This window comes from Notamacropus eugenii, chromosome 2, assembly GCF_028372415.1.
Source record: "Notamacropus eugenii isolate mMacEug1 chromosome 2, mMacEug1.pri_v2, whole genome shotgun sequence".
NCBI lineage: Eukaryota > Metazoa > Chordata > Mammalia > Diprotodontia > Macropodidae > Notamacropus > Notamacropus eugenii.
In genome coordinates, this window is record NC_092873.1 from 484,477,342 (window position 1) to 484,505,122 (window position 27,781).

General features: G+C 37.8%; 2 protein-coding genes across 4 annotated transcripts in view; one reads left to right on the forward strand and one right to left on the reverse strand.

Annotated features, from left to right (window-relative positions):
• Positions 1–4,290: 4,290 nt before the first annotated feature.
• UHMK1 (U2AF homology motif kinase 1) lies at positions 4,291–21,392 on the reverse strand. Its single transcript, XM_072648801.1, has 8 exons — positions 20,946–21,392; positions 18,415–18,707; positions 17,462–17,653; positions 15,444–15,538; positions 12,355–12,431; positions 12,082–12,180; positions 11,025–11,113; positions 4,291–4,557 (listed from the first exon to the last, which is right to left on the reverse strand). The coding sequence occupies exons 1-8, from the start codon at positions 21,211–21,213 to the stop codon at positions 4,411–4,413; spliced, it is 1,260 nt and encodes a 419-aa protein (XP_072504902.1). The 5' UTR covers positions 21,214–21,392; the 3' UTR covers positions 4,291–4,410.
• A 79-nt stretch (positions 21,393–21,471) lies between these two features.
• Positions 21,472–27,781, forward strand: part of SH2D1B (SH2 domain containing 1B) — a 68,061-nt gene continuing 61,751 nt past the window's right edge. Inside the window, exons 1-2 of one of the 3 annotated variants that reach the window (XM_072648804.1) lie at positions 21,472–21,941; positions 22,493–22,627. In XM_072648804.1, the coding sequence (XP_072504905.1) occupies positions 22,527–22,627 (101 nt within the window). In that variant the 5' untranslated portion in view covers positions 21,472–21,941; positions 22,493–22,526. Of the gene's footprint in view, positions 21,980–22,492; positions 22,628–27,781 lie in introns of all 3 variants that reach the window. The other 2 variants (XM_072648805.1, XM_072648803.1) reach the window with 2 other exon arrangements.

Sequence of the window (27,781 nt, forward strand, 5' to 3'; positions counted from 1 at the left end):
TTTAGAGCATTGGTGAATTATAGCAGTCAGACTGACTGGCTTCAATGACGTGATCATCACAAAAATAAAATCAAACTGGAGGGGGAGATAAGGAATTCTGCCAGACAATTCTACTTTACAACATTTATGTCATCAGAAAACCAAGTATAACCAGTTTTCTACAAAAAATAAACAAGTAAATACTGAATCCTCAAGACAGTTACTATATAACTCGTTTTGAAGGCTCTGCCAGGGGAAAAGTCAAAAATTATTTCTCCATTTAGAAGGCTGACAACTAAAATCATTATTAATATTTTCCAGTAAATACAAGGCACTTGCTTAAATCTTTGCGTATCCACATCCATTAAGCTAAAATTAGTTATCTAAGTGCATGTAGACTTGAATCTAAATAATGCCATACCCAGGTGTTCTGTACATCCTAGGTAAGAGTTACAGGTAAAGCACATGGTAACTTAGTGATGAACCCTCAAGTGCAACTATGCTGATAAACTCATTTCCACAAAATAGATTTTTAAAATTCAATTTAAAGACATGTTATGCTGCAATAATAACTGATAAGGCAGTCTAATGAACAAACTTGTAATGGGCCCAACTTATAAATAAAATAAGACTTAAATTATAACTAACATCAATTATGTGTGATAAATATGCCAAATCAACGGCAGGATTGCATCCTCTTTTTCAGCTGGTTTTAGTTGGCCACATTACTAAATTGCTCAAGAAACGTTATGATGAACATTCTACTATACAAAACCTATCATTTTTTTCTTGGCCTTCTTTGCACACAACTGCAATGTATTCTAGAATTACTTTATAATGAATGTGATCAACACTTATAACATCAGTAAAAGTAATATAATTAATGTAAGAGAGAACACATTAAACAAAGATTTCAGGATATTTAAAAGGTTCATTTAATAGAAAGGTAATCTCAGGACTGTTTAGCAGCATGAATTCAAAAAAAGAAGGCAAATCTTTACCTTGGTGAGACTTGGGGGAAGAGGATGACTTAAATAAAGGCAGACTTATTTTCAGGTCAAGTCAGAGCAGAAAAGGAATTCCTCAAAAGAGTGATATTGTCTTGATGATTGCAAGGCAGGGAAGACATCCAATAGTAATAACTATGAACTTTCCTTATTGCAAGTGACTTCATATTTTTTAGTTCCCTTGAAACAGTTGACACTAACCTTTAGTTAGCACTATTCTTGTACAGTGTGAGGTGTCAAAGTGTAACCTGGTTAGTCAAGATGACTTCCATTTCCTCTATACACACAAAAGCTTTGAAAGTTACTACTCACAGCACCTCTCACTGAAGGATTCCAAGGGACCAAAATAGATTGTTTAGAAAGGATTTTATGTATTCATTACTCCTGGCAGCTGTTTGATAGTTACATGTTAATACTATGGAATAGTTAAGTGAAGGAAAATTAGGGGAGAAAAATTCAATTCAATCAGTACATGTGCTGGAAAAAGAGCTGAGAAAAGGAAGTATAGGCATAAAATCAGAAAAATAATTACCTGAGTTACAACTTGGCCAGGAGGCTAGGGGTTAAGACCCCTTTATCCTGCTCCACTGAAAAATGATCAGAAGATCCTTACTGACTTCAAATCATCAAAATCTTATCCTACATTTTATCCTAAAGATGAATTGTAATAAATTGCATTATGTGGTCTGACTTCAAAAGATTAAACTATGCCAAACTTAGGATGGGGAAAAGACCAGCCAATATCATCTTTGGTAGTAATGCTAAGCCAAGATCCATGAAAGGATTTACAATTTCAAACAAATTGTAAGAGGCTATAGGTGTTTGTTCTGTTTAGACTTAATATTTTTAAAAATCATTGTGGCATCTCAAAGCACAATCTTGCTTAAGCTCACCATAATCTTCTTGATCCCGAAAATTTACCTCAAAATGTTGTGTAATAAAAATTCTACAGTCTCTGTGTTAACTACACAATCAAGTGTAAGGTACACATACAAAGATGTCATCAGCAGGAAAATAATCAAGTAAAAAATGCTGAGTTCAGCATCAGGATGCCAGCGGCACATTGAACTAATAAGCTTAATAGTCTACCTGCAGTTTACTTCTGAGGATATTTTTGGAGAGATGAAAATGTTACATCTATTGATGTAGAATACTTTTCATTAGGAAGAATTTACTTGTGTTCTGTGCCCATCAACCTCTATGCCTTCAAAGTAAAGAACTGGTATTACTAACCACTATGGAAGTTACCATGAATATAGAAGGAAGATGAGTTCATGTTTCAGGTAAACCTAGGTTCTCTGCATCACTGGATCTATAGGTGAATCTTAAATCTAGAAAAAGGAGTTCTAGGAAGAAGGTTAAAATAACAGTAATGGTTCTTCATTTAAAAAACACAGTACAGCCTCACTATATTGGTATCTCTGGGGCACATGCCATAGGATCATCGCATAGATGAGACTACCTTATAACAAAGTCCTTTTAGTATGTCAATAAATAAGGTCATCTACAACAAAGACTATTTTATGGAGAAATTCCAGTATGCCTAAATAACACTAAATAATCTAGGTGGCAAACACAGACTCACTAAAAACGCTAAAAGCTCACTCAAAAATGAAATTTCTAATTAATCTATTACAATGAGTGGCCTACGCATGTCACACACAAGGCAAGACCATGAAGAGTGGGTCACTGCTATCAATATCCAGTCTGGAAAGAACAAGACATTTCCCTTTTTACAAAAACACTTGGTTCATATATGGAAATAAGACAATTCATATTATCATACAATTTTTTACACTCATTAGAAGTTGAAAGCATCAGTGCTATCTATCGATATTCACACTTCCTAGTTTTAATACAGTGAAATCCTTTAAAGGAAACGTATTAGGGAAAATAAGTCTCAAGCACCACTATGAAGAACATAACTGTATAAACAGAATATACATCCAATGAACTCATGAATATTGAAATCCTCATATCACATTTGATTTAGCAGCTCAGATTTTGAATCCCTTAGAGTCAAGTACAGAGGTACTCTTCTCTGTCTCTTTGCTTTCCACCTTTCCATTAACAACACATCGCTATTGCTTCCTAAACCATATGCAATCCAAAGCCAGTCCATTCAGTTCCTTCAACTGCTGTTTCTACCAAAAAGAAATGAGAGCATTAAAAAAGAAAAATCTGACCTTCTACTTCTTTTGTCTGACTTTGCTTCCCCTTCTTGTACATTCAGTCTAAATCCATCCTTTTTGATCCCAGTTCAATTTTTTTGCAGCAGAGAAAAGCATAGCTCAAGAAGTCTTACTGCTAGGCTTATACAGGCCCTACAACAGATTGGATAATATTAAAATGTATGTGTAGCAAAACTCCTATAGTAAATAAATTTCCTCAATTCCTTAGATTCACTTTTAAGAGGATTTCAATGCACATTACAAAAATTACAGTTTAGATTTTACTTTTCCCCTTCTCATTATTCTTCCAATCCCAAAGCTTAGTAGAAACTACTCAGGAATGAATGGCCTATTTTGAAACGTATAGAAATTACAACTGAGCACCTATGTTACCAAATTTCCTTCTCATATCTTATAGCTCTGAGACAAATGGGGGAAAATAATAAGCCTAAACTGTATTAACCAACAGAAGATACACATCTGACTTTGGCAACCAGACAGACAGACAGACAGACACATACACACACACACACACACACACACACACACACACACACACACACACACACACACACACACACACACACACCCACACACCCCCCAGGCATAAAAATTGTGCAAGATTAATCATTAACTTTTCAATTTAGATACTTCAATTAAAATAAAAATGTTTAGGTAGCCTCACTGGAGTTTCTTTAAAGAACATTCAGGGCTAAAATAGTCCTTCTAAAAAAATCACAACTTCATGTTAAAAACCAACTAGTAAATTACTGCCTAAGCATTCATTACTTGATAGTACTGAGAACACCCAACACCAGTTACGGATATCAATTATAAGAAAAGTTACCTGACAAGACAAAAATAATCTCTAACCGGTGTTAACACTCTAATATTTTGGGTGAGACATTCACTGGAACACGTTATCAATAACTCTTGCTCCATGACCATACTACTGAATTACTTTTCTGGATTCTATATCGAATGTCAGCACCTGCCCTATTGCAGAGACAAGGGACGCCACACAGATGCTATAAAACACTTAAGTGTTTAGGCAGAAGGTCTCCTGTCCCACCCAGTATGAATTATGATTTAGTTTGCAATCACTGTTTGGAAAACGCAGAAGGCCAATAGGATTAAATATACAAATTACTCCTGTTAGGATGGTAAGCTTCTTTTGCATTCAGATGGGAAACACAATAACCTAGAAAATGGAAGAAAAGGAGCTAACAAGTCTCCAGACAGCAGGTCAGTGATTAAAGCAAGGTTTGGTACAGATATCCCCTCTTATAGGCACTCAGTGGGTAGAATGTGGCCACAACAAACTTCCCATCAAACATCCTTCCAGTCAGTAATTTTTGGGCAGCTTTGGAATCGCCAGCATTTGCATATTCAACAAAAACCTAAGGACAGAGAAAGTAATATTAAGTTTGTTTGCATCAAAACCCTATTATAGCACTTCCTTAGAATACAATTCTAGTTAGAAGAGTTTAAATGAAAATGACTACACTTTTACCATATGAACATTATAGACATAGACAATATTAGTCATGAAGGACAGGTTTAGATGGTTCCAGAAAGCAGTGTATACTTTTCTAGAGGAAATCTCAACTTTGAGAACTGGCCAAATAGCCCTTAAATTTTAGCCTAGTGACCTGTCTTCCCCAAAATATCTAGTCTGATATATGGAGATCATCCATTCAAAGGGCAATTACAAGTAGTTTTATATACAATTTATATGTTGACACTCTGCTACTTCTCTGCCATTGTCTGACTCACAGTGCTTCCATTCTCATCTGAGGTAGAAGTAAAACTTTAGCTTCATTTTGTCATTGTCTGACCCAATAACATTAGTATTTTGCAGGATAGAAAAGGGTGAGAAACACTTCTGCGGGCTATCTCTTGAAATTTAACATCAAAGTTATATAATGGGTACTATTCTCTAGATGAATGTTCTCTCCATTTCAAATATGTTGGTCTCCTTTTAAATGGCAATATCTAGTACCATGTCTGATTCATAATTACCCCCTGCATTTTCTCCTACTAAAGCCTGCTTTGGTAGAGGTTTTATAAACCTCAATAACAAATTCTGGGTACAACAAGACAGCTAGGTTTATGACATGCCTATTGATTAAGGAGTCAGCCAGTATAAAATGAGTATATTAAATTGAATATTTAAAAATTAAATTAAAAAGTTTAATCAGGTTTTCAATTGTTGGCTTCCACTGTTACACATTCTTCTTATTCTAAATTACAGAGTTCATGTTCTGGATTCAGAACATTTTTAGCACTTTTACCTGCAATCTCAAAATTTTTTAAAAAACTGACAAGTCAATAATTGTTTTTTTTGGTTCTGGCTCAGATTTAGTCATTAGGTCTTTACTGAAAACAACAACCCTGCAATTTGATTTGTGTTTCATCAAAACATCTGAGGTTTAACACAACAGTGAATTTCATTCCACATTTTTTTTCCTTTTTTTCCCTCCCAAAGAAACATCTCTGAGGTTTAAATTTCATCAGATAAGACCCACAAAGAACTTCAACACTGCAGAACAGCCTCTAAATTGTAAAATAACGGCCAATCACCATTAATAGAGGTAATTTTTTTCCCTATAAGTTTCTGTATCAATGAAATCACAGGTTCAGAACCAATAACCCCTCCTCAAATTAAAAATGAGTTCATTTAAATAGGTATTTCTTAAATGTCTAATAATGAGCATTATGATATAAGGGAGACACCCCCCCACAAAAGCATGGGTTTATGAGTCAAAATACCAAGGTTTAATGCTTACCTCTGTCACTTTTTATGTGACTCTGGGCAAATCACTTAACTTATCCAAGTTTCCATATCCTGATCTATAAAATAGGGATAATATTGTTTTGGGATATGTGTATGGCTGTATATGTACATATAATGTGTGTATACGTTAAGTATCTATCTTCTCTCAAAGGGGTTGTTCTGAGAAGCAAATAATATAATGGATATGAAAACACTCTGGTAGCTATAAAGTACCATATTGTATGTAATTGTAAGCTCATGTTTATTATCATTTTAAAACTGACCTTAACTGTATTTGAACCTAACATTCTCAAAATTAGAACTTAAGATGTCCTGCAGCATTTATGACAATTTACTATGACAGTCATAGATTCACTCTGCCTTAAAGGTAAAAAAAAATATATAATATACATCTGGCAAATGGCCTTTATTCCTTGAAGACTCTATTTGTCCATACTACACAAGAGGCAGATGTTTCTTGTCTTCAAAAAACTTTTTTGTTCTGGTATTTATCCTTTATATTTGGCTTTCAACATGTCTGGAGAGGGAAAATGATTAAGTTTACATTCATTTCAATCAATAAATCCAAGGTCGCCTAGCTGGAGACACACTGGCAAAACTGCAACTGTCACCCAAGTCTCTTGATGTCTCCAAGTTCTCTTTCCGCTACACCACGCACCACTTTCAACAATATCAAGTAAAGACAGAATGTGATCAGGGAAGAGATGTCTGAATACTTTAAACCCACCTTCCAATCAATGAACAAGAAGTTACTATATGCTAGACACTGGGTATACAAAGACAAAACAAAACAATCCCTGGGTCCTATTTTATTGAAGGGAAACAACACCCAGGGGCAGCAAAGCAGCCCAGTGGATAGACTTCTGAGCCTGGAGCCAGGAAGACCTGAGTTCACATCCAACCTCAGGTACTTATTAGCTATGTGTCCCTGGGCAAGTCACATAAACTTCTCTGTGCCTCATTTTTCTCAACTGTAAAGTGGAGATAAGAATAACACCTACCTCTCAGAGTTGTTGTGAGGATAAAATGAGATATTTGTAAAACACTTTGCAAGCCTCAAATTGTTATATAAATGTTAGCTATTATCATTATAATGTACACATATAAATAAACACAAACCATTTTTTACATCTGCTTGTTTCTCATGTTAGGACATAAGCTCCCTGAAAGAAGAAATTGTTTCATTCTTTGAATTTGTATCCCCAATGCCTAGTACTGTTCTAAGCACAGAACAGGCGTTTAATGAAGGCTTGCTGATTCATATAAAGGGTAGCATTAAGCTCAGAGTTCTAAGAGGAAGAAGTGAGGAGAAAGGGCCTTTCAAGCATGGGGACCAGCCTTGTCCAGAGGCAGAGAAAAAGGAGAGAAAACAGCAAGAAGTCAGTTTGGCTACCATATAGAGTGCAATGGGAATTAACATACAATAAACCTGCAAAGGTACACTGGAACTAAATCACCAAGTTAAATGCTAAACAGAGACAGACAATATAAAGTCACTGACCTTTTCAAGCACAGATGTGACAAGGTCAGATACATGCTTTATGGGTATCACTTTGGTTGTTATATGGAGGATGGACTGTAGGGGGAAGATACAACTATGAGGCCACCATGACAATCTAGTGCCAGCTGTGCAGAACATGTGGCCTTGAGGCCAGATGTGGTCTTCTAGGTGCTTGGGTGTGGCTTTTTGACTGAGTCTGAGTTTTATAGAATAAATCCTTTTATTAAGGGGATTTGTTTTGTGAAGTTTGGATTTGGTCAAGGGGTCAAACTTAAGGGCCTCAAGGTTGCAGGTTCTTCACTTTAGACAAAAGGTGATGAGGACCTGGACTAGGGTGGTAGAAACAAAGGAACAAATGCAAGGGATGTTGCAGACATGGAACTGACACAACTCTAAAAGTGACAGGATATTGGTGATGGAACGAATAGTTAAGGATGACTCCTAGGTTAAGTGGAAAAACAGCAGTATGCTCAACACCAAAAAAGGAAGTAGAGAAGAGGGTTTGGGGGTAAAAGATGATGAGTTCAGTTTGGAACGTACTGAGTTTAAGATATCCGTCAGACGTTCAGTATCAAACATCAAACAGATAGTTGGTGAAGGCCAGTAAGTTCAGGCAAAATCAGGGATAGTTGTATAGATCTGTGTCATACGCATATAGATAACTGAATCTGTGGGAGCTGATGAGATCTCTGAAAATGAGGAAATAGAGAAGAAAAAAGGGCCCAGGATGGAGGAGATGGAGTATGAATAATGATGAAGAAAAGAAGAAATAATAATATTTTATTAATAATGGAAGAAATCAGGTTTTTCTTGCTAATTCAATCATCTGAGAAGCAATATAACAGTGGCCAGAGGGCAAATCTTTGGAGTCACAAAAACCTTGGTTCCAGTCTTGTTGTAATACAGATTGACTGCGAGAACTGGCCAATCTTTTAACCTCTCCTTGTTCAGGTATCTCTCTGAGACCATAAATTATGGACAAAGTGTTGATATGCATGAATGGAGGGAGCTTTCCACACTAGGCATCTCCCATACATAAAAATAAGTCTGGATTAAAACAACTCATAGTCAGTGAAATTTTATAGTAAGGAACCTCTCTGTGTAGGAAAGCAGAATGAGAATCTGTCTTTCACACTGTTTTGGCAACAATAAAAATTTTTCAGACATGAGGAGACCCTCCTCTTAAGTCCACTAAGCACTGAATTTCACTTAGAACCACAAGATTATATTGTATGGCAGTGCAAAGGATCAGGCAGGACAATAGTTTCATTCATATTAGAGTTGTAAAAATGGAGGCCCCCAAAGCCACAATTGGCTACTGGCAGTCTGTGCTAAAACCTTGGTTTTCTTAGCCTGATTTTACTAGGTTTGCTGCTATACTACCTAACCTCTCTAACCCTACTTTGTTTTTCTCAAGTCTTGCTATTAGAAAATTCCATTATAAATACCATGCATCAGACAGTAACAGAAATGCAAAATTCACTTAATTTCTCTGTTTGAACTTAGTGCAAAACTATAAATTTTTTGTGTGTGTATATACCGAATATAGTAAATTGTCAATAAATAAAAATCCTGGATTTCAAATCTATACTTCTATTCCCTAATCTTTCTTCTTATATCAAGTCCAACCTGTTTCTTTGGAAGGCAATATTCTAGTAGTCACTCAGATTTTTATTCATGACATCATCCTTGACTCTTTACTCATCCATACCTAATCAGTAGCTAAGTATTGTCAATTGTACCTTCACAATAACTCATATATAGTCATTGCTTCTTCTACTCACAATGCCATCAACAGAGTTCAGGACTTTGTTGCCTCACATCGAGATTATTATAATAGCCTAAGTCATTTCCCTGCCCTCACACTTTGCTTTCTCCAATTTAACCTCTGCATGGATGCAAAAATAATGCTGCCTTACTCAAAAACCTTCAGTGACTCCCTACTGCCTGCAGCAGTAATGTCAAACTCAAATAAGAAGACAGTACTACAGGCTGTGTGATGACTTAAAAAACACCTCCACAAATCAACATTATCTATAATTTATTGCATTTTTATTTATTTTGCTAAAATATTTCCAATTAACATTTTAATCTAATTCATGCAACACTCAGGAGTTTTGTAGGTTATCAGTCTGACACCTCTGGCTTACAGGATAATTCAGGATAAAATATAAGTTTATCAGTCTAGCTTTTAAAACTCTCTACAAATTGTTTCCAACCATCTTTTCAGTCTTAACATTATTCTCCTTCATAAACTTTATGTTCCAGTCAAACTAGATTACTTATTGCTTTCCAGGTCTTGGCACACAGCAAGTGTTTAATTTATCCTATTTAAGCAGAGACTGGATAGTCAGTTGCTGAGTATGTTATAGGAAAGATTCCTTTCATATACAGACTAGACTCAATAGCCATTGAGGTCCTTTCCAACTCCAAAAATCTGTGATCTTTTGATTACCATATCCCAAGTTCCACAACCTAGTTTCCCATCTTCACATAATCTGTCCCCACATGTAATGTTAATGTTAATGGGGGGTGGGGGCAAGAGTTAAAGATCTTTACCGCCCATTAAAAGGTCTCAGATACCTTTCGTTAATTTCTAACGAGGCCCTGGGTCATAAGAGTCCTGCCTTCCCACTCTGAAAAGTGTATGTGTACTCTAAGGTGGTTTTGCTTTGGGGTTTATTTTTTAGAACAAGGTTGGTGTGCCAGAGGAGACTCTAGGAAGCCGCTAAGGAGACCCCTGGTTTTGAAACCCAGATGTTGGTGCTTTTCTTTCTGGTAATGATGTATGTATTGTCTATGGTCAGACAGCTGGAAGTCCTGTCTGTTGATCTTTCTGTTTGTAATTTGTTTGTATTTTCTCTGAAGTTCAGGGTGCTGACTTTTTCCCCTGAACTGAGTGAATGATATGTGCTTGATTAAAGTGATGGTTGACCCCTCAAAAGTTGCTTTCCTTTTAGAAAAGCAGATCTAAGAACCTGTACAGCAGGCCCTCCTGGGTATGCTGGGTCCTTGCTGCTACTGAAGGCATCATCTCATTTCTGGAATTGAGAATCCTTAGGTTTTTCTCAGTTGTTCAGGTGCCACTTCTACCTTCCCCTTCTACCTTTTCTAATTCCTCAAGTTTGTTGATATCTTTCCTTCCACAAAGTACCTTTCATTTATTATTAAACTATCTTATGTGTATCTGTGTACACACTGGAAGGGACTACAGAAGCCATTCAATATAATCTCCTTATTTTATAGATAAGGAAAACAAAGACCAAGGAAATCCAGTAATTTGCCCAAGTTTATCTGGTAGTAAGCATTAGGAGTAAAGTTTTGAACCTGAATCCTTTGGCTCCAAAGTCAGTGCTTTTCCCACTTTACTATATGCTCCATCCCTCAGCAGAGTGTAAATTCCTTAAAAAATGGAACTGCTCCATCTTTGGATCTGAATGTCTAGCACCAAGTACAATGCACTGCACAGGCAGGTGCTTAATAAATGCTGAAATGGGAAAAAATATTTTTTAAATGCTCATTTAATTCATGTGGACTGTACCTCTCCTGCTCCCACACCATTTGCTTACCTGACCTCTGCCAGGATTCTCCTTTGGAACAAGCAGAGACACCACTGGCCCATACTTCTGACATTCCTCTCTCACATCTTCTACCACATCTGATTGTTAAAACAAAATGACAGTAATTCTCTTGCTTATAATTAGCAAGCTTTCTGTCATTAAAACATTTCAATACCAGCTAACATTTATACAGTACTCTGAAGTTCATTAAGTATTTAGCACACGTAAATTCATTTGACTTAGAATATCAAATAGTTCAGAAATGAAAAACCAAGGCACTTTCTCTAATACTCTAAAGTTCAGTGTAAGTATTAAATAACCATTTAATTGTTATGACAGCTTCTGATGGAACAAACTATTTTGAGCTCAGCAAACAATATCATAATAATACTGTGGCCTACCTGAATTAATAAAAATTTAAGCATTAGAAAGCTATTTCAGTAAAGAATTATCTTAATACTATATCAGAGACATAGAAGCATAAAACTTGCAAAATTTAACAGTAATTCAGACATTTAAAGCACTGTGCCTTATGGCTGGCACAGTGTAGAAACAAAGAAAATGTTATATGTGGCCCTGCCTTTAAAGAACATGTAAGGAAAGACATAAGATACCCACAAAGGTAAAATAAACACAGACAAAAACATAGAGAGTCTATAACTAGTAATAGCTATTGGAATTGTACACTTGGCTAAGTATGAAGAAGGGTGGAAAGAAAGGTTCAAGGCAATAACCAGGTAACTAAAACTAGGTGAAGTTAGTCTGGGGAAGTTTCATGGAAAAAGGAGTTTGGGGTAAAACAAGTGAGAAGAGGGAGGAATGGCAATAAATAATGGAAAGGGTGAAAAGAGCACAATGAAAAACAACAAAAAAAAGGAACTCAGCATGGTAAGAAAGGAAAAGGCAACTCATGAACAGTTTTGAAAGACCTAAAGACAAAAACAAAGTAAATGTCCTGAAGCAAATCTTAATTTTAAAATATATAATATCTAAGAATATCTAAAAACTCAAACTAGTGGCCCTCCCTAATTCTGTTAAGATTACAGATAGGTTATTACTGACTTACCTTCATATTCTTCCTCATTCTCAAGATAGTCATCATCCAACACATTCAGCAGTCTTAGCACAGGAGTAGGAAGCATTACCAAATCTTCAATATGAGGGGCTATTAAAACAGGATACATTGTTAAAATGAGAACACTCTGGAAAAACAATTTGGTAGAAAGCAGTAGAAGGACAAAAGGAAAAGTGAACTGACTGAGAATATTTGTTAGCTCCAATAACACAGGTGATTTTCAACTGAGCAAAAGAGAATTTATAGTTTACAACTGTCACTTACCAAAAGGAATGCTAAAGAAGGGACTGCACAGTGCCATGTCAGCTGGAATTCTTCTGCCCGGGTCATCATGAAGCATGCTAAAATAGGAAAGAATTTTCTTCTTTAATTCAATGTCTCTAAAATACAATTTTTTGTATTACAATATACAATTAAAATACAATACATTTTTAAATAACATTGAAAAATTCCTGGTTATCATCGCAAAATTGATCTACAGTGAGAGAAAGAAGAGAAACTGAATTTAAGGTTAAATGAAACTGTTGCATATTCACCTGAAATGATAAATATAATCTACAGTAACATTAAAGAGCCACAGCTTTCACTGGGATCCCCTTTCTCTTTGTACTGAGAAGTCTACTGAGTATCCATTTCTGATCAATAAGCTCAGTGAAAATTGAGGGGGAAAAAGTAATATTCAATAACTAGAATTACTATGCTTACTTCAGAAGCACTTTCATAAATATTATTGTATTTTATCATTACAAAAATGCTGGTGGGGGGGAATAGCAAGTAATGAATATATTTATTTCATTTTATGGATAGCAAGACCAAGGCACAAAGAGATTAAGTAACCTATTCAACATTAAAAACTCACTAAGCCCCAACTGGGTTCAACTGTCCTGCTGGCCATAAGGGGAGATCCAAAGGTTAGACAAGAGCCTCAAGGAGCTGACAGCTGAAGAAGGGGGAGTAAGACACAAATACAAACAACTCTGGCATACAATAACTTGTGTCAAGTTTGTCACAGAAATGCAAAACAAGTCTCTGATGTGAAGGGCTGAGAAATGCCTCTTGGCAGTGGCACCTGAGTCAGATTATAAAAGAAAAAGAGAGGGCAGAGGATACTGCAGTCTTAGCAAGCCATAAAGCACAGACACAGCAGAGAGGGAGTTCACACAGAGGGTGTATTCTTGGAACAAAGACCAGCCCTGAGTACTAAGAAAAAAGTCTAAAAAGGCAGTACCAAAGTGTGGTCAGCTCCTCCTAAGATATAACCTAAGACTTTGTCTGAAGCTCTCCAGTTGAGCTTGCTTTTACTCTCCCCATGTGAGACTTTTTTTTCTATGCTCTCCTCCATACTTCCTGCCTCTCCTCCCTCACTACCACCCCCCAGCTAACAGGTAAACTACATGTCAGCAGGGCCTATCTTTTCCCTTTGTGTTCCCAGAACCAAACACATAGTACCTGACAGAACACACATTACATAAATGCTTGTTGAATTGACCTGAATTGTGCAGGGCTTTGAACACCAAAAAACTTTACTCAACAGGTTACAGCAAACTAAAGAAAATTTCTCAACAGGAGACACATGTCAAGTAAATGCATGACTCGCCCAAGATAACTTTCTCTAAACAGTAAAGCCAAGAATGGAACTTAAATTTCCTAATTTTTTCATTCTAGTCTCTTTTCATTAGGTTACTCTACCTTTCAAATAAAATGTCAATTATTCAATTTTCTCAGTCTTCATATTATCTTTTCAAGGCTAAACCTAAGCTACTGCAACAGCAAATGATTTATCAAACATGAGATTAGTATGGTCATTTACTACTGTGTCTTGTGTACCATCTACTCCACTGATCCACCACTCTATCTTAGTCTGTACCAGATAGTATTAATGAATGCCATTTTATAAGGTAGCTTGAGATCTGATATGGCTTGGCCACCTTCCTTTGCTTTTTTTTCCCTTAATTCCCTTGATGTTCTTGACCTTTTGTTCTTCCAGATGAATTTTGTTATTATTTTTTCTAGCTCTATAAAAGTTTTCTTCGTAGTTTGGTATGGCACTGAGTAAGTAAATTAATTTATGCAGAACTGTCATTTTCATATTGCTCAGTCTAACCATGAGCACCAGATATTTTTCCAATTGCTTATATTTCACAATATTTATGTGAAAAGGGTTTTGTAATTGTGTTCATAGAGTTCCTAGCTTTGTCTTGGCTGGTGGACTGAGTATTTTATACTGTCTGTAGTTACTTTAAATGGAAGAGTAAATGATTTAAAACAATTCCAGCTAATATAAAATTAATTTGAGTTTGTAAACCTGTGTCAAATAATATTTTTGAAACCATAATTCAATCAAGACATCCATTCTTTCACAACCTCCCTATCTCTACAGCATGCTCACTTCTGCTCCAAATGTCCAGAAACCAAAAACGTCATCTTAATACGCCACATTATTATTTACTTATAAGCTATACACAGGGTACCTGAATTTATGTGAAAGATATAATTTTGTAAATTTTTGATATGTTATAAAAAAAAGTACTAGGCTTTTTGTTTTAAACTTCACAGTCAATACTGTACTTCATTTGGGATCATTTGGGAGCCCCTTTCTCTTTTCACCAAGAAGTCCACTAATCATTCACTTCTGATCAATAAGTTCCTTGAAAACTTGAGGGGGGGATAAAATTCAACAACTTGAATTATTGTGCTTCCTCTTTCATAAGCATGTTCACAAATATTACATTTTATCATTACAAACATGTTGTGGGGGGATAACAAGTAATTAATATATTTATTTCCCTTTATGGATAGCAAGACCAAGGCACGAAGAGATTAAGCAACCAATTCAACATCTAAATGACCTTAAAAATGTTCTCCTCCCTAAAGTGTAAACACTTGTCCAAAGTTTCAAGAAGCCAAGGAAATGGGGATTTTTTTTTTTTACTAATAGTTAATAAACAGCTGCAAGATCAGTTTTAGAAAGGGCACAGCAACTGGTTCTCAACAAAAAGAAGCTCATAACTCTTTTGAATACAACATTAATGACAAAAGATTGAGATATCACTTCAAGATTCCCAGAGCGCTTTTACATAACTTCACCTGCTCCTACAATTTACATTAAGAAATCATCACATACAGGGAGTTTAGTAATTCGCATAATCTGAACCAGGATTCAAACCCAGGTGTCCTGGTCCCACATCCAGCAGTGCACTGTACTACAATGTAGCAGTTAAGCCATCTCAGAATTCTGACTCTTAATACAAAGTAACTTCTATAGGATACACAAGTACTTCTTGGAGAGCAAAAACTCATAGGTTTGAACATTATTTACTAATTATGGAAAATTTAAGAAGTGTATACTGTACCTTTTGATAAGGTCTCTAAGGTGATAGGCTGGGATTGCAGAGGTCACCACAGCTTTACTGGCAAATATGTGATCAATGATAGCTGAACTGTTTGCCTGAGGGAGTAGAGAGAGAGAAAGAAAGAAGGACGTCATTTGGTAACTGGATTCAATCCTACTAGCACTGAATACTTCTTATAACAGCATATTGTTTATAAGGATAAAAAAATATAGGACACAGTATCTGGCTTCAATGATTTTACAACATAAATATAAGGAGGGACAAGTGAAGAGCAAATGAACTCTAGCACAAAAGCCATTGCTTAATGCTGTTGTTCAGTCATTTTTAGTCATGTCCAACTCTTCATGACTCTATTTTGGGATTTCTTGGCAGAGACACAAGTGGTTTACCTCTTCCTTCTCCAGTTCATTTTACAGATGAGGAAACTGAGACAAACAGGGTTAAGTGACTTACCCAGAGTCATACAGCTAGGAAGGGTCTGAGGCCACATTTGAACTCAGGAAGAGGAGTCTTCCTTACTCCAGGTCTGGCACTCTATCCCCTGAGCCACCTAGCTGCCAGCTGTGTAACAGCATAGTTCAAATGAGGCAGAGGAGCATCAAGCGCAAACTGGATTGAACAGATAGTCTGTGGAGCACCTGCTAGATTTCAAACTTTCTTTACTTTTACCTTATCCTCCTGTTCAATAACTGGACAGCACCAAACAGCCGTGTTGGTAAATGCTGAATTAACACAGGAAGCAGGAGAAGGCAATGATTTCATTAGTAATCTTTCCTGCCTACTTAATTGAAGACCCTTAGGTGATGTTCTCTTTTCTAATTATTAGTTTGAAAACTCATACCTGTTATTTATGTCCATAGCATATGGTGAGAATCTGGGCCCTGGTGAAGGTATTTTTTAATGCAGAAAAAAAAAATCTATGAAATTATGTCAACCTCTATCTACACCAGAGTGTTCAAAAAAGTACAGAACACAGATGAACTTTTGTATGTGTTCTGATTCAGTAAGTATACCTAGTTGGTATCTAAAATATGTATCTTTTTTCATATCTGACATATTTTGTGATACCTGAAGATCCTCTCTGGTTTCTAGTCAGAGTTTTTCTTGCTCATCTGTTTATACAGCACATTTCATTTACAATTATATCTCTCTCCTACTACATCTCATTTTCTGAAATGAATAAGCATGATGGAGAACAACAGCAATGTGTTTCCTCTTCTCTTGTTTTGTTACTGTATCCCTCACACACAATAGGAGGCAGAATCCCCGAGTGAAAAGAACAAAGGATTTGGAGTCAGAGGATACAGGTTCAAATCCTAACTCTGCTCTGTCCTCTTTTGTCTGCCCTCAAGTATATTCATTCCACCCAAGGTAAATGCTAACAGCACACACTAGGTGAGTACTCCTTCCATGTCCTGCAATGTCAGCAATATAATGAGCAAGTGCTGGGGCTGCTCCATGTTCTGTTGTGCTACAAAGTGCTGGATCAGGGACTCAATAAACACTTGCTGACAGACACGAAATTGTTCTGATTTCTTGACATGGCATTATTCATATATCAGGTCTAACTTCCCTAAAGTACTGAAATTATAAAAAAAAAAACCCTAGAATTTTACATTAAAATGTTTTTTTATGATTGCCTTTTGTTTTCATAGTGTTCTCTTTTCTCCTTAACCACCCTCTCTTCTACTGGATAATCCTCTATAACAAAGAAAAACATTTCAAGTGCTTTACATTTTTCAAGCTTTTGACATAAATTACCTCATTCAACTCTCATGACAGCTCTGTAAGGTAAGCAGGATTTACAAGCATTATTCCCATTTTAGAAATGAGAAAACTCAGGCTCAAAGAAAGTGACTTTTTCCCAGATGCGAAAACAGTTAATAGAAGAGGGTAAGAGAAGAGAGATCAAGGAGTCTTCAGTTTGACTATTCTTTTGTAAGTGGCATTTTTACATGGGTCAATATGATGAAAATATGTATTAACAAGCTTGAAATCAAAGTAGTGGACCAGCTCACCTTCCATTCCTGAGATCTAACTGTATGTTTCAGTTTCATTCCTGAGAACATTTCCAGTAAAATGATTCCGAGGCTCCACAAATCAACAGCTGAGGTACATTCCGTTTCACTCTGTAGCCCAGCCTGGGCTAAACAATTCTGTAATTCTGCTTCTGGAGCTCGATACCCGTCTGTCTGGATATACTTTACATCCTAAAGATGAGTAAGAATAGGACAATACCACCCAACTGAGAAGAGAAAAGGCTTCCATCTTCCACACTTTTCTATTATACAAGATCCTCTTCCTCAAAGCTCCCTGCCCAGTCAGCAGCGTTGATGGAATCATGAATTAGCTACTCTCATTTCTGGCATAGTAGTGAAACTGTTCCTACCATCAAGCACATCCTGTATGCTTAGATTTCCAGGGCAATAAAACCACAAAAGTACATTCAGACAGAATTTTCACACACGAGGCACCAAGAAATTAGGGCACTCAACAGAGACCCAATAAACTATGACAAAGGGAGCTTACCAGACCTATGAGATGAATTCTACTAGAAAGGGTGGTCCAGACCCTTAACAAACATTAAGATCACAGCAGTCAGGCAGATATCATTGAAGACATCTGAGAAATATTACCACAGAGAGTTGCCTTTTAATTTTTTTTTCTACCAACAAATACTGTGATGATTTTGCACTTGCAACCCTTTTCTTAAATTTCTAAATTTTTTTTTAAATTTTTTTTAAAGGCGGTAGAAACAGAAAAAAATACAAGATTCCTATTTCAGTGCCCTCAGGAAACTTGCTAGACATAAAAGAAATTTTGTTCCTTTCTTCCCTGACATTCCATTACGTCAGATAAAATTGTCTCCAAATTCCAGTTAAAGTACTCCTGCTATGAAATGTAAGCCCATAAATTGGCTTAGATTACTAAATCATGTTGCTTTCAACTAAGAAAAAGGACAGTTTCATACCTGATTGCCTTCTTTGAAGCTAAGACCAAAGTCAATGAGTTTAAAGCACTCGTTCTCTGCACTCCATAGTATGTTACGTGGCTTTAGGTCTGCATGGACATAACCTTCATGGTGAAGAAAAGCCAGGGCCTCTAAAACATCTCTGGCACAGTGTTGGATCATCCACATGGAACACCCTTGGTGACTGGAATATAAAAGTAGTTCCGAAACACTGACATCCAGTAGTTCAAGAAGTAGACAGCGTGATGGCATATTTGGAGAAAACTGGATCGTAAATACTCCATAGAGGGTCACTAAAACAAGAAACAAATTATAGATCCAAAATCAATATGAGAAGTTAATGGTGTATCTGAATAGATCACCAAGAGAATCCTGAAAGATAAACACATATTCTAATAACAAGCCTCTTGGCAACCAGATCAAAACACACACATTTTTATCTTCATTTGATAATCTTTAAAAGTTGATTACAAAACACATTAACTATTACAAATAGTTTCAAATTTCAACAAGAACTAGGTAGTGATAGAATATGAAGTTAGAATGCAAAATAAAACTGATCAACAGACAAAATGAATGCTGAAAGGTAAAACAAATCAATGGGGCGAGGGGCAGTAAGAGTACCTCTGATACCAAATATGTCAGTTCATTATCTGTGATTTTAATAGGAATTATTAGTCATAATAGGAGAGGTAGAGGGGTCAAGTGTAAGGAAAGCCAGTCTCAGGACCAAGGAGCCCTGGGTTTAAGACTAGCCTCTGAGACATACTGGCTATGTGAGCCAAGGGATGTCACAACATCTCAGTGCTGCACAGAAAATGTTGATTAGCATTGGTGGAGAAAGTTTCCTCAATTTCTTTAGGCCAATGAAATCACAGGTCTAGTTCCTATCCTTAGTACTTAATAAACTGAGGAAGCTCAATGACATTTAAACTCAAATTTTCAAAGAAATTCACTGTCTTTTAGAACTGTAAAATGGATTTTACCACCTTATTATTTTTCTTAAGTTCTCTTCATATTTACTAGTATCATAGAGACATACATCAATCAGTAATAAAAATACATCACTAGTAGTATAAATTTCTTGTCAAAAAGGAGTTTGAAAACTGTCAACAAACCAAAAAGGAAAAGTGCTGCCTTTTGTTAAAATAGCTACAAATAATCCTTTGTTCATCATGAACCTGAGGACAATAAAGGAGGGCAGTTTTCATGGTCAATCTTCAATAAAAATTATATTTCATATAAGAAATAGAAAAGAACATCACATTTTGTAATCTCACAGTATTGAAAAACATAAAAATGACCCTATATCTTCAGACCTATTTCAAGACTATATCCTCACATAGGGTACTCTACTTTTCTTCAAAAGCACTCTTTATTTCAAAGTAGATCATCTTGAAAAATGGTAACCACGTTAGACTTATGAGTTATAAAGGTTCTTATAGATCATCTAGTCTACATCCTCATTTTCCAGAACAGGAAACTCAAACCTACATTGAGGCTAGTTCAGTGAGTAGAATATGGTAAGACCAGAATTCAAATGGCAATCTCAGACATTAAGTGGTATGATCCTGAAGGAGTCACTTAACCTGGAGACAATAATTGCATCCTGCTTCCCAGGGTTGTTGTAAAGATAAAATGAGTTAGTTTTGTAAAGCAGTTTGCAAACCTTAAGGGAGAGTTGTTATTGTAATAATAACTAATAAAATAACTAATAAAAATAACAGCTATTAATGACTTGCCCAAAGTCACACATATGCTATAATAGGTATTAAGTGACTTACTCAAAGTCACACAATTATTATAATAATAGCTATTACTTGCCGGAGGTCTTCCAACTCCAGATTAATTTTTTCATTTCATCAACATTTACTCAAATAAACTGGAGGAGGAAAGGGCAAACTACTCCAGCGCCTTCGCCAAGAAAACCCCAAATAGGGTCATGAAGGGTCAGACAGGACTGAACAACAAAAAACATTTATTAAGTGCCTACTATGTATGAGGCAGTGGTTTTTCCATCTGCATTAAATGCTTTTAGGCATCTGTTTATGGGCAGGCCAAACAACTCCAGTTCAGAGAACAATACTTGGGCAGGTTCTCCTCTATAACTGAGCATAATGCCAATTTAACGGCAGTTATAAGCCAACAGATGGGCATGCCTAGGTGCCAGCACCTAACTTACGTTATGGACGTTTGGAATAGCTCCCTCACTTTTCTTATGCCCAGTGCCTGGCACACAGTAGGCACCTAATACATGTTTATTGAATTGAAAAAGCCTTTTGGGGGAGATGGGGAGATATCTGGTAGGAGAGGTCACTTGTACACCTCACTCCCCTGATCCACAAAGGGCTCTGAGAAGCCCCCCCCCCGTAAGCAATAGCCCCCCCGGAGCTCTCAGGGACCTCCTTAGGAAAAGGACGATTACAAGTGGGGCGTCCAGGGTGCAGGGGAGCGACCCCGGACGCGGGGCCGCAGTGGACGCGGGGTCCAGGAGGGTGACCCGGGCGCGGGGAGGCGGCGGGGACGGTTACCGATGTTTCGGTGGCCCTGTAACTGCTCCAGCGCCGCCCTCTCCTTGCGGAAGCCGTACTCGGCGGCCGAGGCCGCGGCCCCGCTGGTGCCGGGGGGCAGGAATTGCTTGAGGGCCCCGGGCGGCGATCCGGGGGTGCCGCAGCAGCGCACCCGGTACACGGAGGCCGAGGAGCCGCTGCCCAGCCGGCTCTGCACCTGCCAGAGCCGCCCGAAGGCCTCCAGGAAGCGGGGCGGCTCCGCGCCCCACACGCAGCCAGACCCCGCCATGGCGGGCTCAGGGGAAGGTGGCAGACGGGCAGGAGAGCTGGCGCGGAGCCCGGGGCAGGCCGGAGGGGCCCGCGGTCACATCCCCGTCCACGGGGCCGGCGACTCCGCTGCCTGACGGACGGCCGCAGCGACCAGCGCGACGGCCTACAGTTCAGGCCGCCATGACAGCGGAAGCCCCCTGGGGCTGCCGGAAGTCCAAGAAGAACCAATTCCGAAGCAGGACAAACAAAGTGGGCGGGGCCAACGTGGAACGGACTTGCGCAGTTCCGAGGGAGCTTTGACAGGCGTTGGATCGCTGGGGGAGAAGCGAGCGGAGGTGGGAAGGGCCCAGCGCTGGCCTCCCGGTAGGCGCTCGCCCTCCGGGATGACGACGTATGCCTCCCCGGAGGCCCTCGAGGAAATGTCTCCTTGCCCTCATTCAGTTAAATCAAACGGGAGAGTTGTTAGCGCAGGGCCTGGCATGCAGTAGGCGCTTAATAAATGCTTGTTTCCTTTCCCCACCCCCTGCGTGCTGGTCCCTGTTTGTGGGGGCGTTGACAGGGCCGTGACTGGCTGCGGACCCAAGAGCTGGTCAGCCGCCAGGGGCGTTCTCTTATCAGTTCTTAACAGTCTTTTTAAAAAAGCAGATGTTCTACACTATAAAATGGCAGACTTCCCATTTACAGGGGACGATCAATCTTGGCCTGAGAAGACTGGTAACAAAACATTGCTGTTCTGTCTAGAAAAAGGTGGGGGGCTCCAGGCATGGAGTTACATCTGCTGTCAGGTGGCTGGGGTTTTGTTCAGCTGTTTTTCGGGGAAGGGAGGAAGGAAGGAAGGGAGGGAGGGAAGGGAGGGAGGGAGGAAGGAAGAAGGAAGGAAGGAAGGAAGGAAGGAAGGAAGGAAGGAAGGAAGGAAGGAAGGGAGGGAGGGAGGAAGGAAGGAAGGAAGGAAGGAAGGAGGGAGGGAGGGAGGGAGGGAGGGAAGGAGAGAAGGAAGGAGGGAGGGAAGGAGGAAAGGAAGGAAGGAACTCATCAATAGCAAAAGGGAGAGGGGTAGGTGGGCTCTGGAAAAGACAGTCAGGAACAGGGATTGGAAGAGAGTGAAGGGGAAAACAGTTAAATGGGAGAGCAGATTATTGAGAAACAACAGTGGTGTGAATAAAACACCAAATTCATTTTTTTAATAAGCGTCCACTCTGCACAACTATACTCTTTAAAAAATAGTGAACAAAAGGAAACTTGGTCCATTTTCTCCAGCATGTTGAAGTGAATGATTCTTGTCTCCCAACTTGAAACAGAAGCAGAGAAGTGAATTCTGAACTGAGAGCACTTATGATGGGTGAGACTGAACTATTTTCCTCTAAGAACCTCATCTCAAGTAATGCTTTTTCTATAATTGGAGACAATTCCTTCCTGAGCTTCAGCGGCATAAGGTAAGACATAATTTTTCAGTCTGACACTTTTTACTGGTTAAACCTCCTCTTTACCATAATAAGTTTCAAGGACATATGACCTAAGTTTAAAAAGCCATATAATAGATCAAATTTATATTGAGCACTTTGTCTTAAACGTCTATGCCTTCTATGTACCCCATGTTATGCTGGGCACTGGGGATACAAACACAATGAATGAAACATCCTTACTCATATGAAGTAAATGAGTATAAATGAGAAGACATCCAAACCAGATCTGATTCAGAATAAATACAAATAAATAGATCTAAGGCCTAAAATTATACATTTCATTGGTCTAGGAAACCTCTGGGTGAGGATACCCATTCTACCAGTTCAAACTGGCACCTTCTCTATAGAATCTTAGAGAGTTGTCTAGAGCAGCGGTGTCAAACTGAAACAGAATGGGGCCATTAAATTGTACCTAAGGATCCCTGTAAGCTGCATGTTGCCTTAGTTTTAAAATGTATTATTATCTGTGTTTTAGTGTATTTTTATTTATTTTGTTAAATATTTCTCAATTACGTTTTAACCTGCTTTAGGTAGCACTCAAGAATGTTGTGGGTTGTGCTGTGTTTTATACCCTTAGTCTGAGACACTGGCATTTAGGTGATTTGCCCAGAGTCCAGTAGCCAACATGTATCAGAAACAGGGCTTGAACTCAGTCTCCTTCCCTTCAAGACCAGCACCATTATACCACACTATCTCTCTAGAAGTAAATACCAAGTAGTTAAACACAAAATGGTTTGAGAGGGAAAGCACTAGCAGTTGGGGATGTCAACAGTCATAAGCCTTATGTGAAAACCAGGTTTATTACGTGAGAAATGAACATGTGCATGGAACCCATGAGTTCACAGTCCTTATAGAAGTTTGCATATTTATGGCAGTACAACAAAAGAAGGAGGAGAACATAGGAGGGGGCATGGCTAGAGAGAGGAAAGGTGTAATAACCTCTCCTGAAGGGGAGTAGTAAGGCAATGGCAAAAGCCTCATTCTTTTCCCTCCAGAATCACTAGACTATGAAGATAGGAGGGGAGGGTCCACAAAGGACATCAGCTGCACGAGCGTTATGCCAACCTGGCACAGACTGGCTGACGCCTGTCTTGCTTCCCAAGGACGCAGGGAATCCATCTTGGGGTGCAAACGTCAAATTATATCAGCTGTGTGTGCTGGGGTGAATCATCCTTGACACATTCAGGGCCTTCTGCATGCTCTGGGTCTGGTGTTTCTGGAAAATATGGCAACTCAAAAACTCAAATTCAAGGGACCCCGTAACAACCCCTGACGGGGAGGAGGAGGAAGAGGATTAATAAATGCTCCATGTAGAAGATAGTGCTTAAACTGGGATGAGGCAGAGGTAAAAAGGGAATGCATTCCAAACCTGGATGTGGGGAGTTGGCCACTGTGACTGGAGCACTGAATGCTGGCTGGAGAATAATGTACCATGAGATCAGAAAAACAGGTTAGGGCAGGGTTATAAAAGGGCTTTAAAAGTTAAACAGAGGCATTTGTATTTAATCATAGAAGCAGTAGGGAGCCACTGGAGTTGATTAAGTAGGGAAATGACTTGATTGGATATTTACTTAAGAAAATTACTTTGGCACTAGTGTGGAGGATATTGTGGATTTGAGAGAGACTTGAGGGAGGGAGACCAATTAGGAGGTCTTTGCAGTATTTTAGATGAGCAGTGATAAGGGCCCAAACTAAGGTGGTAGATGTGTTAAAAGAAACAAGGAACTGGATTTAAGAGATATTGTAAAGGAAGAAACAATATGATCTGTCAACTGATTACATATGTGGTATGGAAAAAAGTAAGGAGTCTAAAATTATGCCAGGGTTACAATCCTGGGAGGCTGGAGGAGAAGGTGGTATCTGTGAAAGGAAAAAGGAAGTTTGGAAGAGAAGTGGGTTTGGGAGAAAATATAATGAATTCGGTTTTGGAGTTACTGAGTTTGAGTCTCCAGGATATCCAGTTTGAAATGCCTAAAAGGTAGCTAGTGATGGAGAATTGAAACTCAATGGAGAAACTAGAACTAAACATATAGATATGTGAATCATTGGCATAGAGGTGATAATTAAACTCATAGAGCCTGATAAGGTGATCTAGAGAAAGAGCATATAGAGAAGAGTAGGAGGCCTAGAAGAAAGCCTTGGGGAATGACTACAGTTAGTGACTAGACATTACATCATTTAAAGAAAGGAGAGTGGAAGGAGCTGTCTTGCACAATTATGGTGAAGTTGGGTATGTATGGGGAGATACTCTACAAGGGATAAAGGTAATCATAAATGATCCAATGAACGATTTGATTACACAAATTGAAAAACTTTTGTATAAGCAAAATCAATGCAACTAGGATAAGAAGGGAAATTGTCAATTAGGAAAAAGTTTTCATGTCAAATATCTCATAACACTGTGATATCTAAGACACGGGGAATTAACACAAATATATAAGATCAAAAGCCATTCTCTTAATAGATAAGTAGTCAAAGGATATGAGTAAACAGTTTTCAAAAAGAATTTCAAACTACTCACAACCAAATAAAATATTGTTCCAAATTGCTAATTATAAGAAAAATTCAAATTTAACCATCCCCAAAGCTTCACCTTACTCCCTGAAAATTGGCAGGATGACAAAAGGTGGAAATAGTCAACATTAGAAGGCCTGTAAAAAGCTAGACACATTAATAATACACTACTGGTGGAGCAGTGGATTGACCTTATCTAGAAGATAAGCTTCCTCCAGATGCTCTATCAGATAACAGATGAACTGTTTATGTATCTTGTACTACCTAGTTATTTTCATATTATCTCTACCACTAGAATGTAAGTTCCTTGAAGGCAAGAACTGTTTTTCAATCTCTTTGTGCCCAGCACATAGTAAGCATTTAATACATGCTTGTTGATTAGTTGATGCTGAAATTCCAAAACACATCAAAAGGCAAGAGGCTCTTGATTTGATATCTAGAATCGCTTTCATTGCCTTCATTAATAGGGAGAATTGTTTTAGAGATCGTTGACTACTTCTTGGTTACTATGTGCATAATTAGTTATAGTATAATACAATCAATCAATCAACATTTATTATGTACCTACTATGGACCAGGTAATAGTATAGGTCCCAGGGATAGAGAGATAAAACCCAACACATTCCCCACCTTCAGGAAACTTATATTCTATCATGTGAAAATACATGTAAATATATAAGAAAATACAAAATATAGGCAAAGTAAATATAAGGGGCACTCGTGTATGTGTGTGTGTGTGTGTGTGTGTGTGTGTGTGTGTGTGTGTGTGTGTGTGTGTGTGTGTGTGTGTGAGTGTGATGGTAGGGAGTGGGAGGAAGGTGGCCCTAGCTATTAGATGGATTAGGAAAGGCCTCATATAGGAGATGACACTTTGGCTGAGTTTTGAAGGGAAGCTTGGGACTGATTGTATTTCAAGTCCTGCTTTATCTTTCCTGTAAACATCCCTTTACTAATTAATGTTGATGATGAGAATGATGTTGATATTGAAGAGAGATCAATATATAAATTGATACTGGGTAATTAATCACTGGCTAGTTGATATAGTAGAAATATTAACTATTAATTGTACTGGAAAGAATTTCTAGTATCATCAAGAGTAATAGTATTAGAAGAAACTCTCAACTCCTCAGAGTTTCTAAGAAACCTCAGACATATACCAGCTAGCCCTGCTCTATGGTGTTACTCTACCAGTTAGAGCTTGAATTGGCAAGGTAGCTCCAGAGCTTATATGTGTGAACACTGAGAAAAAATGTTTGCATCACATTTTTTGGATAATACTTGGATATACAAGATATGTAGAGAACTGATACAATTATATAAGAACAAGTATCATTTCCCAATTGATAAGTGGCCAAAGGATATTAACAGAAAGGGTAGAAATCCAAATTATCAACAATTATATGAAAAAAATTCCAAATCACTAATAATTTGAGAAATGTAAATTAAAACAGCTCTGGGGTTCCACTTCACACCCATCAAATTGAAAAAAGATGATAAATAGAAAATAAAAATTCTTCAAGAGGCAGTAGAAAGATACACATACTATCGGTAAAGCTGTGAATTGGTCCATCCATTCTGGAAAGTGATTTGGAACTTTACCCAAAGGTCACCAAACCATGTACACCCTTTGATCCAACAATACCACTCATGGCATATATCCCAAAGAGATCAAAAATGGAGGGGAAGGACTTAAATGTTAAAAAAATATATATTTATCACCTCACTTTTGTTGTATCAGAGTGCCTATCAATTAGAAAATGGCCGAACACACCATAGTATATGTACCTTATGTGGAAATAGTGTTGTTATGTCTTCTTTGTACTGCATATAAAAATATTCTTTTTTTTCACGAGTTTCTCATTTGTCTGGTTTGTTGAATATATTGCCATCTGGTGGGCAAATTATACATTGCACCCCCTGGTAAATCAACTGTACACTGACATCCTGTCTCCTGTGGGTCATAAATCAATGTGTATTGCCATAGCTAGTGTGATACCCGAAGTGTCCATGGGATACCTATTAAGCACACATACAACTTCCACTAGTGTTACATATCTAAATAATCTCTTGCATTGTATTTTATATTTTTGTCTTGGCAGATTAATTCCTAGATATTTAATGTGCTTTATAAATTGTTTTAGATGTAATATCTCTTTTTGTCTTTTCCTCTTGGCCGTTGTTACTAATGTAGACATACTGATGACTTTTGTGTACTTATTTTCTGATTACTTTGATAAAGTTATTAATTATTTTTAGTTTCTTTGTTGGTTTTCCAAGGTTTTGTTTTGTTTTTAGGCAATCATATTGGCTGCAGAGATAATTTTGTCTTATACCTTTAGTCACTTTTTTCTCTCTTACTGCTATAATAACTACAGTAGCTATTTCAAATGCTATGAAAAAATAATGAAGATAGACGGCATCTTTACTTCACCTCTGATCTTCTTGGGAAAGCTTCTAATATTTTTCTAGTCAGTCAATAACATTTGTTAAATGCCTACTTATATGCCAGGCATTATTTTAAGTGCTAAGAATACAAAGAAAGACAAAAGACAATCTCTGTCAATGTACCAACAACCATGTGATAGGATAAATTGGAAATAATCAGCAGAG